The sequence below is a fragment of the Pygocentrus nattereri genome, chromosome 11, assembly GCF_015220715.1.
Source record: "Pygocentrus nattereri isolate fPygNat1 chromosome 11, fPygNat1.pri, whole genome shotgun sequence".
Taxonomy (NCBI): Eukaryota; Metazoa; Chordata; class Actinopteri; order Characiformes; family Serrasalmidae; genus Pygocentrus; species Pygocentrus nattereri.
In genome coordinates this window covers 31,204,596-31,218,655 of record NC_051221.1, presented here as the reverse complement: position 1 = coordinate 31,218,655, position 14,060 = coordinate 31,204,596, and the positions used below count along the sequence as shown (strand labels likewise).

The following is a 14,060-nucleotide window of genomic DNA, read 5'->3' as shown; positions in this document are numbered from 1 at the left end:
TTTTCTGCAGGTGTCAAAGGTCTCACTTGTACTGGAAGTCAATGGTGTTCAGGGTGAAAAGGAAAGGGGACAGTTCTCTGTGGTACGCTGGTGTTGCTCAGTAGCCAGTTAGCTTCCCAGCTGCACAAGCTGAGGTCTGTCTCATAGATAGTCTGTGACCCAGGAAATCCTGGAGGTGTCATCCTGCGTTTTACCCATTTTCTAACTTACGAGGTGAAGCTGGATAGTGTTGAATGCACTTGAGAAATCATAGAATGTGATTCTCACTGTGGTGTTGGTGCAGTCCAAATAAGAGTGCTAATACTAGCATTGTGAACAGTTACCTGAGTACCTGTGCACATTCTGACAACATTCATATTAATACCATACTCTTCTCATAATATGAATGCATTGTTATCCACTTCTCTCAGACTTGTGTTTCTGAGTATGCATCTTTTCCCCTATTGGGCACTATGTTTGTTTTTTTTTTAGGTGTGCCAGCACCCTAATGCTCGTATGAGGGAGTGGGGAGCCGAGGCTGTTACGTCTCTAATCAAAGCTGGCCTTGCCTACAAGCATGACCCTCCCCTGTCTCAGAACCAGGTAGCTGCTCTTTCCCATAAAGCAATCTGCTCTTCGTGTTTTCTTATTTTTACGTATTTGATTGTCCTGACTGAGCAATAAATAAGAGTTGAACCTGAGAATAAGAACTTGGGGTGCTTACAATGTCTTTGGATAACCTATGACTGTTTTGATTTAATGGTTTCATGTCCGCAGAGGCTGCAGCTGTTGTTGTTGAACCCTCTGAAGGAGCTGTCTAACATACTGCATGCTGACATCAGGCAGAAACAGCTCGAATGTGTTCTGCAGATTCTGCAGAGTCAAGGAGATAGCCTTGGTCCAGGCTGGCCTCTAGTGCTGGGGGTCATCGGAGCAATCCGCAATGATCAGGGGTAAGACACACATGTATTGCATTTTTCAGTCTTCCAGAGATAGTCTGTGAATGCAAAATAAAGTTCCCTGCAGCAGTAAGAATTTTGAGTAGATTTATGTTTTTCACAGTATTAATGATTTTTACTTTTGCAAACTCTTGCAGTCTTGTTTAAACTGGTCCACATTTGTAAATCATGAATGTTCTTCCCTGTGTTTTTCCAGTGAATCCTTAATCCGAACAGCCTTCCAATGTCTCCAGTTGGTGGTGACTGACTTTTTACCCACCATGCCTTGTACGTGCCTCCAGATCGTCGTGGATGTAGCTGGCAGCTTTGGTCTTCAAAACCAGGAACTGAATATCAGCCTGACCTCTATAGGGCTTTTGGTAAGATCCTCTGCTTTAAAGTGTCCATATCATGGAAGATTTTTACGTGTTTTTTTGAATAAAAGAGTTTATTGTATTATGTAAATACTGTGATCAATTCAAAACAAACCATTCATGTCCCTGGCCATACAGTCCATATATGGGAACTAAGCTGCAGAAACAGCCTGATTTAAGTTTGTTTTGTCACAAAAACTCAAGCCTTTACATATATCTGCTTGTTCAGCCTACAGCAACAAGAAAAAATGTAGGATATGGGCCATTTAAGAACCTAGCTTTTATAAACTGTCAACAATAAAAGTTTCAAAGATTCTAACAACCTCAACTCTTTTGTCCATCTCACCCCCTTATCTTTTGCAGTGGAACATTTCAGACTATTTCTTCCAGCGGGGAGAGATCATTACAGAGGAGCTAGAAAAGGAGGAGGCTGTTCTGCTAAAACAGTCCCGAGAGAACGGAGAGCCTCTGAACAGACCCTTTCATCCTGCTCCCCCGTTCGACTGTCTGTGGTTGTGTCTCTACGCCAAGCTGGGAGAACTGTGTGTAGATCCTCGGCCTGCCGTCAGGAAAAGTGCTGGACAAACAATGTTCTCAACTATTGCTGCCCATGGAACCCTGCTGCAGCAGGCCACGTGGCACATAGTGGTGTGGAAGGTAAACTCGACAAACTGATGCATTTAATCACTACTGGGTTATGAAAGGTTAAATGATTGTTAAATGTTTTCTGAGAATATGCAGCATAGACCAAGTCATTTGGTCAAGTAAGAGCAAAGATTTCGTAGTGAGCGGTACGGATGGTATTTTATGTCACGGTATAATTAAAATATCTTATCGGTTCAGTAATATAACAGCATTTTTTTTTAATCAAAGCATGCAAGATGTTTTAGTTTACTTTTGTAGTTTAAGTTTAACAGTGGATTATTGTTCAGGATGTACCATCAAATATAATAAGAGCTATTTCTAACAACCAAAGTAAGTCCCATCTAAATGTTTTTATCGTACACAACAGTAGAAATAAAACTCAATGATACGTAAATAAACCTATGTCAGTATTACCTTTTAACGCTAACCTTGTGGGCCTGGCAAATACAGTGCTAAATTTTGTTTCATAAGTTAGTTACTTATTCAGCAGCTTTTTGTTCACATTTTCAAAGGAAAGTTCACATGTTAAATGGAGCAGCAGTTACATGATTTGCTGCATTATTTAAGGTTGAGTAGGAAATTTGAATAAACAGCCAGTTGCAGTTCCACTGAAATTAATTTTTCTCATATATGCGTCCTGTACATTTGTGTTTATGACCATCAAACACTGCAGGAATTTACAAAATATTACATTATTGCTTCACTACCAGCTTGTCCACAGCTTGTTGCATGGATAAGGCCTGAAGACTTTCATGCTACTGACAGATTTAGGTGTCTTCTCAGGCAGTATGAGAGGTCTGGCATTCACTTTGGTGTTCTTGTTTATGGTAAGGCTAACCCCAAAAGAGTTTACATTCCTTTATGTCCACTGCCATGAAAGCAAAGTTGACTACTTCAGATACAGTGGTCTAGACCGCAGGAGGCTAGGGGCTGCTTAATTTTCATTTTCATTTGAAACGTGACTGAAACACCCATGACTCAGCTGGCTAATATTCGCATGGTTTGCGCTGTTTGGATGTCACATTATCTGTGCTTAGTTGTGGCATGCTAATATAAGGTTCATGACAAAACTCATACCTGTGGTAGAGTTGCAAGTGGAATGCTACACAATGCTACCAAAAAGATGTTATTTTTTTCTGTGTCAGTTTAAGTTTGGGTTTGCGACTGGGTTAGATGAGTGTAAAAACAAAACAGGCTGGACAATTTACATTTAGCCATTTTTTGCTGTTCATGAGAGATTGTCATAAACAGCAGGGAAACACCTGGTTTCTGACAATAAAAAAAAAGTATATAAAACTCCAAAACACTGCAGGGAATCTGTTTTGTGCTGTAACCTGCAGGTGCTTTTTCACTTACTGGACTGCGTGAGGAAGTCTTCCACCACTGCAGATAAGGAGAAGATTGAATCAGGTGGCGGAAACATCCTCATCCACCACTCACGGGACACTGCAGAGAAACAATGGGCAGAGACTTGGGTGCTGACCTTAGCTGGCGTTGCTCGCATCTTTAACACCAGGAGATACCTGCTCCAGCAACTGGGTAAGAAATGACAGAACAGCTTTGCAGCACTGATTCTGGGAAAAATAATGTAAATGTTTATCCTTGATGTCCAGCTTCCACTAGTGTGATGGTTGGCAGTATCGTAGTTGAATTTAGGGAATTGGAGTATGTATCAAATACAGCAATAATCAAATAAGTGCTGAGGTGTAATGAAACACTGCAGAGGCACTGACTTCTTCTTTGGTATGTGGTGTACGTAGCACCAGAATTACGACTGGTTCTCTATTAAAACATGACTGTTTCAGTAGCTTTCATCATGTATAAATTTTATGTACAGCACCATAGACAATGCATAATTTGTTTCTGTCCACATGTAATTTATTTTAGCCTTGTTGATTATATTTTTTTGTCACGGTTTAACAAATCCCTTCTCTGCTAATCTGCTAGGTGATTTCTTCAATGCCTGGGAGGTCTTACTGGACCACATTCAGTCAGCAGCACTTAGCAAAAACAATGAAGTATCCCTCGCTGCCCTTAAGAGTTTTCAGGAGATCCTCCAGCTGGTCACACCTGTTAAAGACACGGACAAGCCAGATGCTCTGGGTGCTATGGACATTCCCCCTGTGCTCATGGACCCACTCACGGCATCAGGCCCTGGCAGACCCCTGCCTCGCTCAGACTCTCTCGCTGAGCGACTGGCTCAACGCTACGGTGCCCAGCCTCCACCGCCTCCACCTGGAGAGGAGCAGGACGACTCTGCCCTCTGGTGGTCAGCATGGAGCACTTGGTACCGAACAGGGATTGAATGCACGAGGCCTCCGAGTGGTGGCACAGATAAACTAGCCTTTGTGCCCAGTCAGCCCTTTCTAACAGCGCTGATCCAGATTTTTCCTGCCCTCTACCAGCACATAGCAGGCGGATTTAGCATGGAGGACTTGCGCAAGTTGGGGGTCATACTGCATGGAGCAGTGTCTGTACCCATAAGCTCAGACGCTTCCCCCTTTATTCTGCCCTCCTACACAGAGGCAGTGCTCACTAGTCTACAGGAGGCTGTACTCACAGCACTGGATGTGCTGCAGAAGGTAAGCAGGAGGATGAGGAACTTTTTATTGATCCAGATGCTGTAACACACTTGAGATAAAGATTAGAGAGAAAAGTCAGACGTGTATAAAGAAAACTAGACAAAAAAGATGGCTACTTTGTTCAGAATGACCTCTACAGACAAATGTTGTTTAATTCAAATTGATTTCACCATTTTTCCAATGTATCAGCATAATTTTGTCTGTATTTAAATCTTAATGACTTTCATAGTGTTTTAATGTGAAATGGTGCAGTGTAGAGAAACTTACTTAGATTTACAGATAATCGGGGATCACAACGTAAATATACATAAATAAAAAGGGTTACTTTCTTTCTAAAACAAGTGAACCTACATGTTTCCTTGGAGGTTTTGTATGTAATATTAATAACAGTCCCAAAAAAAAAATTCTCAAGTACTGTTTTGCTCTACAGCGACCCGTGTCTCTGCCATGAATGAAATGAAAAGTCAAGTCAAAAAATTTTTTAATTAAGATTAAATTATTAACGGTAACATTGAGGCATTAATGCTTCAGGTGCCTGGTTCCTATCATCACCAGCACTGTGATCTATTCTGACTCTGAGTTTCTCTGGAATGAACCAAACCAATCTAACTTTTTCATCTCGCACTCGCAAGGTTTTTTTTGTGATTGTAGCGGACTAAAATACTTGATTTTGTAGCAGCCTTTCTCAAAATTTGCAGTGATATTTTTAATTAAGCCATTTTTTTTGGATGTGTGTGTGTGCGCGTGTGTATATGTATGTATGTATGTATGTGTGTGTATGTGTATATATATATATATATATATATATATATATATATATATATATATATATATATAAAATTAAAAATTTGTGAAGAGTCTAATATTTATTTAACTTGTTTTAAATGTAGCCTAGATAGTTTCTGTCAAAACAAATACCAAATAAAGTGTGCCTTTTAGCTAAAATTTTTATTGGTAAATGTGATCTATTATCCAAGGTCTTAACATGACCGGGGACCTCGTACTTTGACAGAAAAGGACCGTTTGACTGACACGCAAAATAACCAGCAACGGACAGGTGCCGTGAACTTCACAATCCAGTCCACATCTATATTACTATGTGTCCTCTATCACAGCTCATAGTACGGACAACTGTTCACAAAAGACACAGAAGAGCGTTCATATGGTTGTTCATACAGCTGACAAAATCACGATAGTTGTGGCCAGTTCAGCTTTGATAATAGATGCTCCATCTATGTGTGGACAGAGCGGATGAGACGTTGTAGTATATAAGCTACATTTTTTTTTTTAAACACTTGACACATTTACTTGCTTAGTGCAGAAATAATGCAGTGTTTGGACAAAGTTTACAAGCGCTGGCAAATACTGTGAGGATTGGTTAAATTTGCATCAAGTCTTGGGATCACAAGATCGAGCAAAAGATCGAGCAGTGCTTTTGAAGTAAAAATTCATTTCCTGTAGTCTGTGTGCAGGGAGTATTTTTCTTATATCCCCCCAGTGTGAGTTTCAGATGTTAAGATGAAAATGAAAACAATAAATAAATGTCTTTTGTGCAGTTTAACTGTAAAACAGTGACCACTGAAAATCGTTTGTGTTTTTGTATGTGTGTGTTAAATTCAGGCAATCTGTGTTGGTCCTGAGACCCTGCAGGTGATGTACCCTGCTATCTTTGAGCAGCTCCTACAGTTTGTCGAGTTCTCTTGCAAGCCGCCACAGTACGGCAAAATGGAAACCAAGCATGTGGCTAATGCTAAATATAATCAGGCAAGTCTTCAGTCTACTCATGTTGTAACTTACACTTAGAAAGTCCTTGTGTAGTTTAAAATCATGAAATTCATGTGCATTCATCACATAGATGTGAAATATATAGTATTTATTATTTTTTGCAAATGCACAAAGTGACCAATGTATAATTTTGATTGCCTTTGGATGTGGTTGACATTCTTAAAGTGGACAGAGAGGTAATTGGTGTGGGATTTGGGGAGGAGGGTATGTCTTCTGAGGGCACTACAGAGGCATCAAATTTCCCTGTCCCAATCCATCTTTGTTTTTTTTGTTTTTTTTTTCTTCCTTTCGTTCAGCATCATTTTAAAACCTTTGCTTTTCTGCCACACAGTCACTCTTACTCATCCACTCTTCTCTTGTCTTGGCCTTCATCACTGCTCTTTCAAATGCTACAGTTATAGAGCAACGTATCATCTTCAAGAACCAGTCTTTCTCAATCCTTTATCTGTTCATTCTGAAGTTTTCTGTCATTACTCTGTGCTGTCATGTGAAACGGTTAACGTTTGTCCACTTTTCTCTCGTTCTGTTTTTTTGTACTTATCATATGGATCCACTTTAGATCCAACTGTTTGCACCGGTGAGTTTTTCCCAGCCCTCTCTCTGCCCCTTTTTCAGCATAATGCGGCTCGGTGGTAACACTTGTGACCTGGGACGACTTTCTGCTATCTTGATTATCATCACTTATGCTCATTCTTTCACCTGTCCTCCTTTCTTCACCAGCCATGCCTACCTGGCTTCCATTTGCTGTCTTAACAAGCTCCAACACGTCTCTAATAATGGATGTTTTCAAATGGGCTGCTGGTCAGCTCTTTTCCAGACTTGTGAAATAAACATTGAACAAATTTTCAGTAGTTGTTGGAGTTTGCAGGGCAGTTTACAGTCTGTTGTAGGGTTTTGATGTTGACTGTGTGTGTGTGTGCACGCTTTGCTTTAATCAGTGTCAGGCTTATAACGATAGTAATTTTGCTTCTGTGGCAATGATCATATGCACACATGGAATTATTTACCCCTTCCCTTTTTCCCCCTCTCTCTTTCTGTGTGTCTACCTATAGGCAGAATGGGTGGCCTTAAATTATGTGCCGTTTGCTGAGAGGTCTCTTGAGGAGGTGGTAGACCTGTATCACAAAACTGCCTGCCACAAAGCTGTCATTAATGAGAAAGTGTTACAGAGCATCATTAAGGTAATGTTCTATTTTAAGCAGTTCATCAAATATGAACAAAGCACTGAGTAGTCTCTTAGCACACAAATTTCAAATGTGCTTGTCTGCTGTGTTGGTACTGCTATATCAATGTATCAGTGATAAATTACTTCCAGAATTAGAAATTAGGGAAAATACTAAAATCTTAATCTTAAATATGGCAAGAAAAATCTTCACCTGTTGTACATACACTACTGGGCACAGTCAGAGGCCACCCTCAATAAATTTCATATCAAAATGGCCAGTAAATTATTTATTTTTGAGGAGATTAAATAAATGAAGGGAAGTCTCTGACATTTGTACAGTACTGTAAGTTGGAGTTAAAGTTCATTTTCAGGTCCTTCATTGTTTACATTTAGCTGAATATTTCATGTGAGTTACCTGGCTTCCTCCCCTTTCTGACTGCTGTAGACTCTGAGAATGCCCTTGGGGCTGAAGTATGCCTGTCCTGCAGAGAGCACCTGGAAGCTGGCAGTTTCCTCTCTGCTCAAAGTTCTCTCCATTGGCCTCCCTGTCGCCCGGCAGCAGGCCTCCTCGGGCAAGTTTGACACTATGTGGCCCGAGCTAGCCAATGCCTTTGAGGACTTCCTCTTCACCAAAAGGTTTCTAGCACAATTAATGTGTCACCTGTACTCAGAAGCCATTTTTAAAGTTTGTTTTTTAATACTTCTTAGTTCACATACCTAATGGTAGAGCATTGCTTCTGGTGTTTTTTTAGACTATTTTCAGGGAAAGCATGTTTCTGATTGCGTTTACCTTAGAGACGAACATGACAAATGTACTCAACTTTCTGTCTCCAGCACACCTCCTGATAACCTGTCCATTCAAGAGTTCCAGAAGAATGAGTCCATTGATGTTGAGGTAGGCTATAACCTTTCAAATTCATGATTGGGAAGGTACTAATAGATGTTTTTCATGTTTTAAACAGTTGTCTATAAAAATTAAATGTTTGCTCCATACACTTAATGATCATACCAATAGTGATTCTGAGATCGCGACTGCTTACCTGGTTGATTTGCATAAGTTATCACTGTGATCATCGTGCTTGGTAGTTCATCAGTAATGAACTTGAGAGTTGTTTTCAAGAGCCTCCACTGTAACAAATGAGAGGGAAAGGGCTACAGTTGTGAGGAACTGGATGCTTTGAACCCGGCATTTACTGGATGAAAATAACGTCGTCAAATTATTGAAAGTAACATGAATGTTGAAGAAAAATATGAATGCAGCACTTCTGGTTTCATTCTCTTTCTTACAGCAGTTTGAATGAATGAAATCCAGTGTTTTTTTCCTAGACATGTCACATTGCTACAGGCAAATGTAGATACGGATATATATTTACAGATTGTAATATTTGGGAATTTTGTCTCATGACCCACCCTGTTTTTGTTGGGTTTCGTAAAATCTATTCAGTAAAAAGTCTTGCGTTTTATATATTTTTTTAGTGTACATTTCATGTCTACTTGTATAGCTATAACAAAAAGCAGTGCTGCTGAACAGTGTAGTTCACATTTTTGAAAAAGCAAATTTACAGCATGTACGCTTTTGAAGACTCCTTAGATGTTTTTGACAGCACTTCTTTCAATGACATTGTCTATTTTGTCCTCTAGGTGGTGCAGTTGATTAGCACAGAGATTTTGCCCTATGCCAATTTCATCCCCAAAGAGTTTGTAGGTCAGATCATGGCCATGCTCAACAAAGGATCCATCCACTCCCAGTCCTCTTCCTTTACAGGTGAGAAATAAGCAGTTGTTGCATCCAACAGTTTAAAACATATTATTACATTGAGCAAATGTGCTGTACTTTGAGTCTCTGAGTTGTAATGGCATAAATAATTGCTGTCATTAATAGATCATATAAACAGTAGCATACTTTTAACATATTAGTAAAAATGGTATGCATAAGGTTTTTAAGATTTGAAAAGATTGAACCTTTTCACTCATCAGCGAAAAACTATCTATATTAGAATATCTGTTACTGTCTGCTTTCTCCACATAACTAATTGTTACTTATTTTGTCTGTGTGCATTTAGCGACCATACATTATATTACTTTGAATATGACCATTGTGTTTCCTTATTTAACACAAAGTGTGTGCAGATTTTTAACACCAACCTGAGTGCTAATTTCAATTGTAACTGAGTTATGCTGCGTTCTTGTGGCTTAACATGAAATGTGTTACAATAGCACTAATGCAGAAAATGCATTGTTAATTAGCTAGGGCCATCAAAGTTAACATTCCAAGAGAAGCCTTTCCTATACTTCTCTGAAGAGTGCTTGTAGGAGACCTATGAATAAATTAGCAAGCAGCAAATGAAAGAAATCAACAGCAAAAGTAGAAACCTGGAGTTACTCTTAGTAAGTCTCTAATTGAATTATTGAAAGTAATGAATATACTGAACTAGAATATAATTTGAGGAGTTTTGGTTTTGTGCCCAATGTACAGCAGTTTGAATAAAAAAAACTTCCAGGATTTTTTTCTAGAATGAGCCACGCTTATACGGGTGAATGTTTTTTTTTTCTATGTAAGAATTCTGTTTCATGATCCACCCAGTTTTTGTAGGGATTCAATAAAATCTTTTTAGTAAAAAGTGTTGGATCTGTATTTTTGTACATGTCCACACTTATGGTTCCTGAAACTAAAAAGCAGTGTGCTTTTTTTTTTTTTTTTTTTTTTAAATGAAAATATTCTTCATAATATGAAAAATCATCTTTTGACAATCCTGCATCATTATTGAAAATGTGTTTAGTCCGGTCATGCTGTTTTGTTTTCAGAGGCAGAGATTGATATCCGGATGCGGGAGGAGTTCTCTAAAGTGTGCTTTGAGACCCTCTTGCAGTTTTCCTTCAGTAATAAAGCAAGTACACCACAGGAGGGCTATATCTCGCGCATGGCTCTCTCAGTGTTGCTGCAGAGAGCACAGGACGTGCTCCGCAGATATGTCGAGGACGAGAGACTCAGCGGACGCTGCCCACTGCCTAGGTAATTATACATACACAAACATATGGTATGAGCACAGAATTCTCAGATGAACAGGTAAGACACCTCAGTTTGACAGAGAGAGTCCCCTCTTACAAATCCATTTCTCTTTTGGCCATATGACTGGCATGAACTACTCATCTAAATGTGCTTTTACAGTGTGTGAATCTGCCACACACTCAGAACCATAACAGTCTTCTCACTGTGTCTCCCTCAGTGCACTCAGGATGGAGCTAGAATGCCATCCGTACAGGTTAAGCCCATTTGCATCTTTCATTGGTCCTTCATTCATCCGTTGAACAGTGCTCCATTTTGTTCTCAGTCCTCTTTGGTTCTCCCCCACCATTTGTTGGCACGAATGTGACACAGTGTGATGGCTCTCTACCTGTGGGTGACCAACTGTTGCCCTTTGCAATTTTAGTGCAATTATGTATCTGGATTGTTGGACTGGAGTGATCAGTAATGCAGTGTTGGTTGCATGATGACATCCATTGATCCATGTACAGTTTTTAATGGATATGTCATTGCATAGGACTGTAATGCTATTTTAGCTGGATTAGTTTTGCGGGGGGAAGTTCTTGAATGCAGTTTTATAGGATTTGACTGGCTGTAAACATCTTTAAACATCATAGACCAGGTGTTCATGTCAGTGTTACACAACAGGCACCACACTCAATAGCAATAACAACACAGCCATGTCTACTACTAGGTTTTGTTCTTGTTTTACAAAATGACTATAACTATTGCTAATGACCATTAATTAATAGAGCGGCAAGTTCAGATGTTCATTCACTCTGGAATTATTACTGTCAGGATTTGCAGATTTATACCACCTTAAAATCACAGACCTCAGACCTAAATCAAGTTACAGTATCTCCCTGTGTAAAACTAATCTGGCTTGAATAAGACTTCTTATGTCTGACACTGACCAGTGATTTTGACCTTTTGTATTTTTGGTGTATTTTTTTTTTTCTCCTAGGCAACAAGTGACAGAAATCATTTTTGTCTTAAAAGCTGTTAGCACGCTCATGGATTCCCTCAAAAAGACACAACCTGAGAATGGTGAGTGTATTTATTAAAGCAGCATAGTGGACATTTTAATTCTGTTTGTCTTGTTTTTAATTGCTAGTTTTTATATCACGTTTTAGATGAAGTAGAATGTTTTTCCTCTTTATTTTTAAGGTAAAAAGCTTAATCATCAGTTCTTATCCTTGTATTCTCACCCTGTCCATTTTGTGTACTCTGGTGTTGTGTCCATCTCTCTGTCTTTCACTCCTCCACGCGCTGCTGTCTTGGTGGTCTCTGCAGTGGATGGGAATACCTGGGCTCAGGTGATTGCTCTATACCCCACGCTGGTGGAGTGTATCACCTGCTCTTCTCCCGAGGTCAGCTCTGCTCTGAAGGAGGCTCTGGGGCCTTTCAAAGACTTAATGCAGCCGCCAGTGTCCAAAGTGCAGAATGGGGAGTCGTGATCTGATATACCTCCCCCCACAAGCTTTTTATCCAGCCGGAACCATGAATGTGACTCTCACATGCGCGTGCACACACGCACACACACGCACACACACGCACACACACGCGCACACACACGCACGCACACGCACACACACACACACACACACACATGCGCACACACACACGCACACACACCACACAAATGGACTGTTTCTCACCCCAGCGCATCTTATTGCTGTCGTCATGGAAACCAAGCTCCATCATTCTGAGCTTCTTCTAACACATGTTTATTAGATTATGATTGGCTGCCTGGACAGTAACAAAATGTATTAACTGCTCCATAAAATTTGCAGTGTTCATTGTTTTTATTGCCCCCCGCCCCAAACCTTTTTTTTTTTCTTTTCCATGACAGGAGTTAATGTACAGTGTGTGGTGATAGTGTTAATGATGTAACAAAACAAATCAACATTAATAATCTCAAATTTGAGAATGATTTAAAAATACATCAATTATTAAAAAAAGATTGTCTTTTTGTGACATTTTCTCAACAGCAAAAGATTTTATGCAAGAACTTACTGTAACATTCCATGCCATCTTTAGTCAGCTGGAGAAGGGATGTACCCTGTGTGTGTGTGTGTGTGTGTAAAATAAATGGTACAGTTCTATGAACACCTAATCCTTTTTTATATACGTTTGGATCTAATGAGATGTGTCTGGTCTTATCTGGATCACCGTTGTCAGTGTCGTACATATGGCAAATAAGCAATTATTCATAATTATTTAACTTGAAGGAATTCTTATTGTTATTGTTTTTATTATTATTATTATTATTATTATTATTTATCCATTACTTCGTTTCAAATAAAGGTCATGGATGTGAGGTAATATCTCTCTTCTGCCTTGAGAGGATGATCTTCTCCAGGAGGGTACAAAATATTGACCGGAAGAGGGATGGGCGTGGTTCTCTTTATTTCATTGGCTGCCCGATCAGCCAATCGTATGTGAGAAGAGAGAGTAACCCGCTGTACAGCAGAGAGCGCCAGTCTGCCATTCAGCGAGGTGGACGACCTGCGGAGGAGCAGTATCTCCTTTAAAACCGCCGTGAAGAGTCCCTGATGTGCGTCCTCCGAGACTGTCTGGGGAGGCGGCTCTCCGCGCGCAGCCTGCCATGTCCTGGCTGAGGTAGTAGTTTGTGCTGTTGGTTGGGATGTGAGATTGCCCGCTATGGAGGTGACTGCGCAAGCTACTGCCTTGCTAGTGCTGGTGATCAACTTCAGCCGGAGCGGTAGCGGTGAGCAGCGTGTTTCTGCTCGCTGCTGAATTATAACAGACCGTACAGCGCAGTGAATGTGATGTATCTGTTGTAGCGTTCTCCTGTGCTGCTACTCGGCTCCTCAACGAGCCACGAGGATCAGCTGACGCCTTCAGAAGTGAGCCTGCAGGAGCCGCCTGTGTGTCCCGGTGTTCATTCTTCATCTGCTCCACTGTGTGGTCGATGTGGTGTTGCTATGGGAGAGAAACGCGCCCTTCTGTACCCGTAAGCGGGGCGTATCTGTGGGCCGTGCCGTTAGCAGGTGACTCATTTCCGAAGAGGTGTTTATTAGACGTTAATCTCAGAACTGTGGGGTTTGCCGTAGAATAGGATCTTAAAACTCTGTAAAGGGTCATTCAGAGTCGACAGGACTGCACATGTTCATTACTAAGCTATAGACTCATCGTTGAGGGGTTCAGTCGTAGCTAATAGGACTGTGTTAAAGGGCTAAATCTGCTAAATTATAGATCAGTTGTTGGGATTGAGCCTTTAATTATGGGGGAGAAAAATGAAAATGTACCTGTTTTCATGTTCCGACGTGGAAATGTATGGACTGTATGAATCCTAATGTCTTCTGGTCATTCTCTCTCTCTGTCTCTCTGTCTGTCTCTCTGTCTCTCTGTCTGTCTCTCTGTTTGTCTCACCTATCCGTAGAGAGAGACCAAGCAACTTTTAGAATAGTCAAGGACAAGTCACTGAAAGTTATGTGAATTAGGAGTAGATAAGTATAATTTCTGATATTTGCAAATGGGTTAAAGGAATAGTTTAAACTAAATAAATATAATATAAACATTTCACCCCATGTCTTAGGTGTA

The 14,060-nt window shown here is 40.2% G+C and overlaps 1 protein-coding gene across 5 annotated transcripts in view; it reads left to right on the top strand.

The window, feature by feature from the left end:
• The window catches only part of mon2 (MON2 homolog, regulator of endosome-to-Golgi trafficking), a 37,113-nt gene extending 24,504 nt beyond the window's left edge, over positions 1-12,609 (top strand). For 2 of the 5 annotated variants that reach the window (XM_017701170.2, XM_017701169.2), the window contains 16 exons: positions 472-582; positions 757-932; positions 1,135-1,297; positions 1,655-1,948; positions 3,277-3,475; positions 3,884-4,518; positions 6,139-6,282; positions 6,863-6,880; positions 7,356-7,484; positions 7,914-8,104; positions 8,303-8,363; positions 9,110-9,233; positions 10,274-10,481; positions 10,696-10,731; positions 11,458-11,540; positions 11,787-12,609. In XM_017701170.2, coding sequence (XP_017556659.1) covers positions 472-582; positions 757-932; positions 1,135-1,297; positions 1,655-1,948; positions 3,277-3,475; positions 3,884-4,518; positions 6,139-6,282; positions 6,863-6,880; positions 7,356-7,484; positions 7,914-8,104; positions 8,303-8,363; positions 9,110-9,233; positions 10,274-10,481; positions 10,696-10,731; positions 11,458-11,540; positions 11,787-11,950 — 2,736 coding nt within the window. In that variant the 3' untranslated portion in view covers positions 11,951-12,609. The remainder of the gene's footprint in view (positions 1-471; positions 583-756; positions 933-1,134; positions 1,298-1,654; positions 1,949-3,276; positions 3,476-3,883; positions 4,519-6,138; positions 6,283-6,862; positions 6,881-7,355; positions 7,485-7,913; positions 8,105-8,302; positions 8,364-9,109; positions 9,234-10,273; positions 10,482-10,695; positions 10,732-11,457; positions 11,541-11,786) is intronic. The other 3 variants (XM_017701173.2, XM_017701172.2, XM_017701171.2) reach the window with 2 other exon arrangements.
• The last annotated feature ends 1,451 nt before the right edge of the window (positions 12,610-14,060 follow it).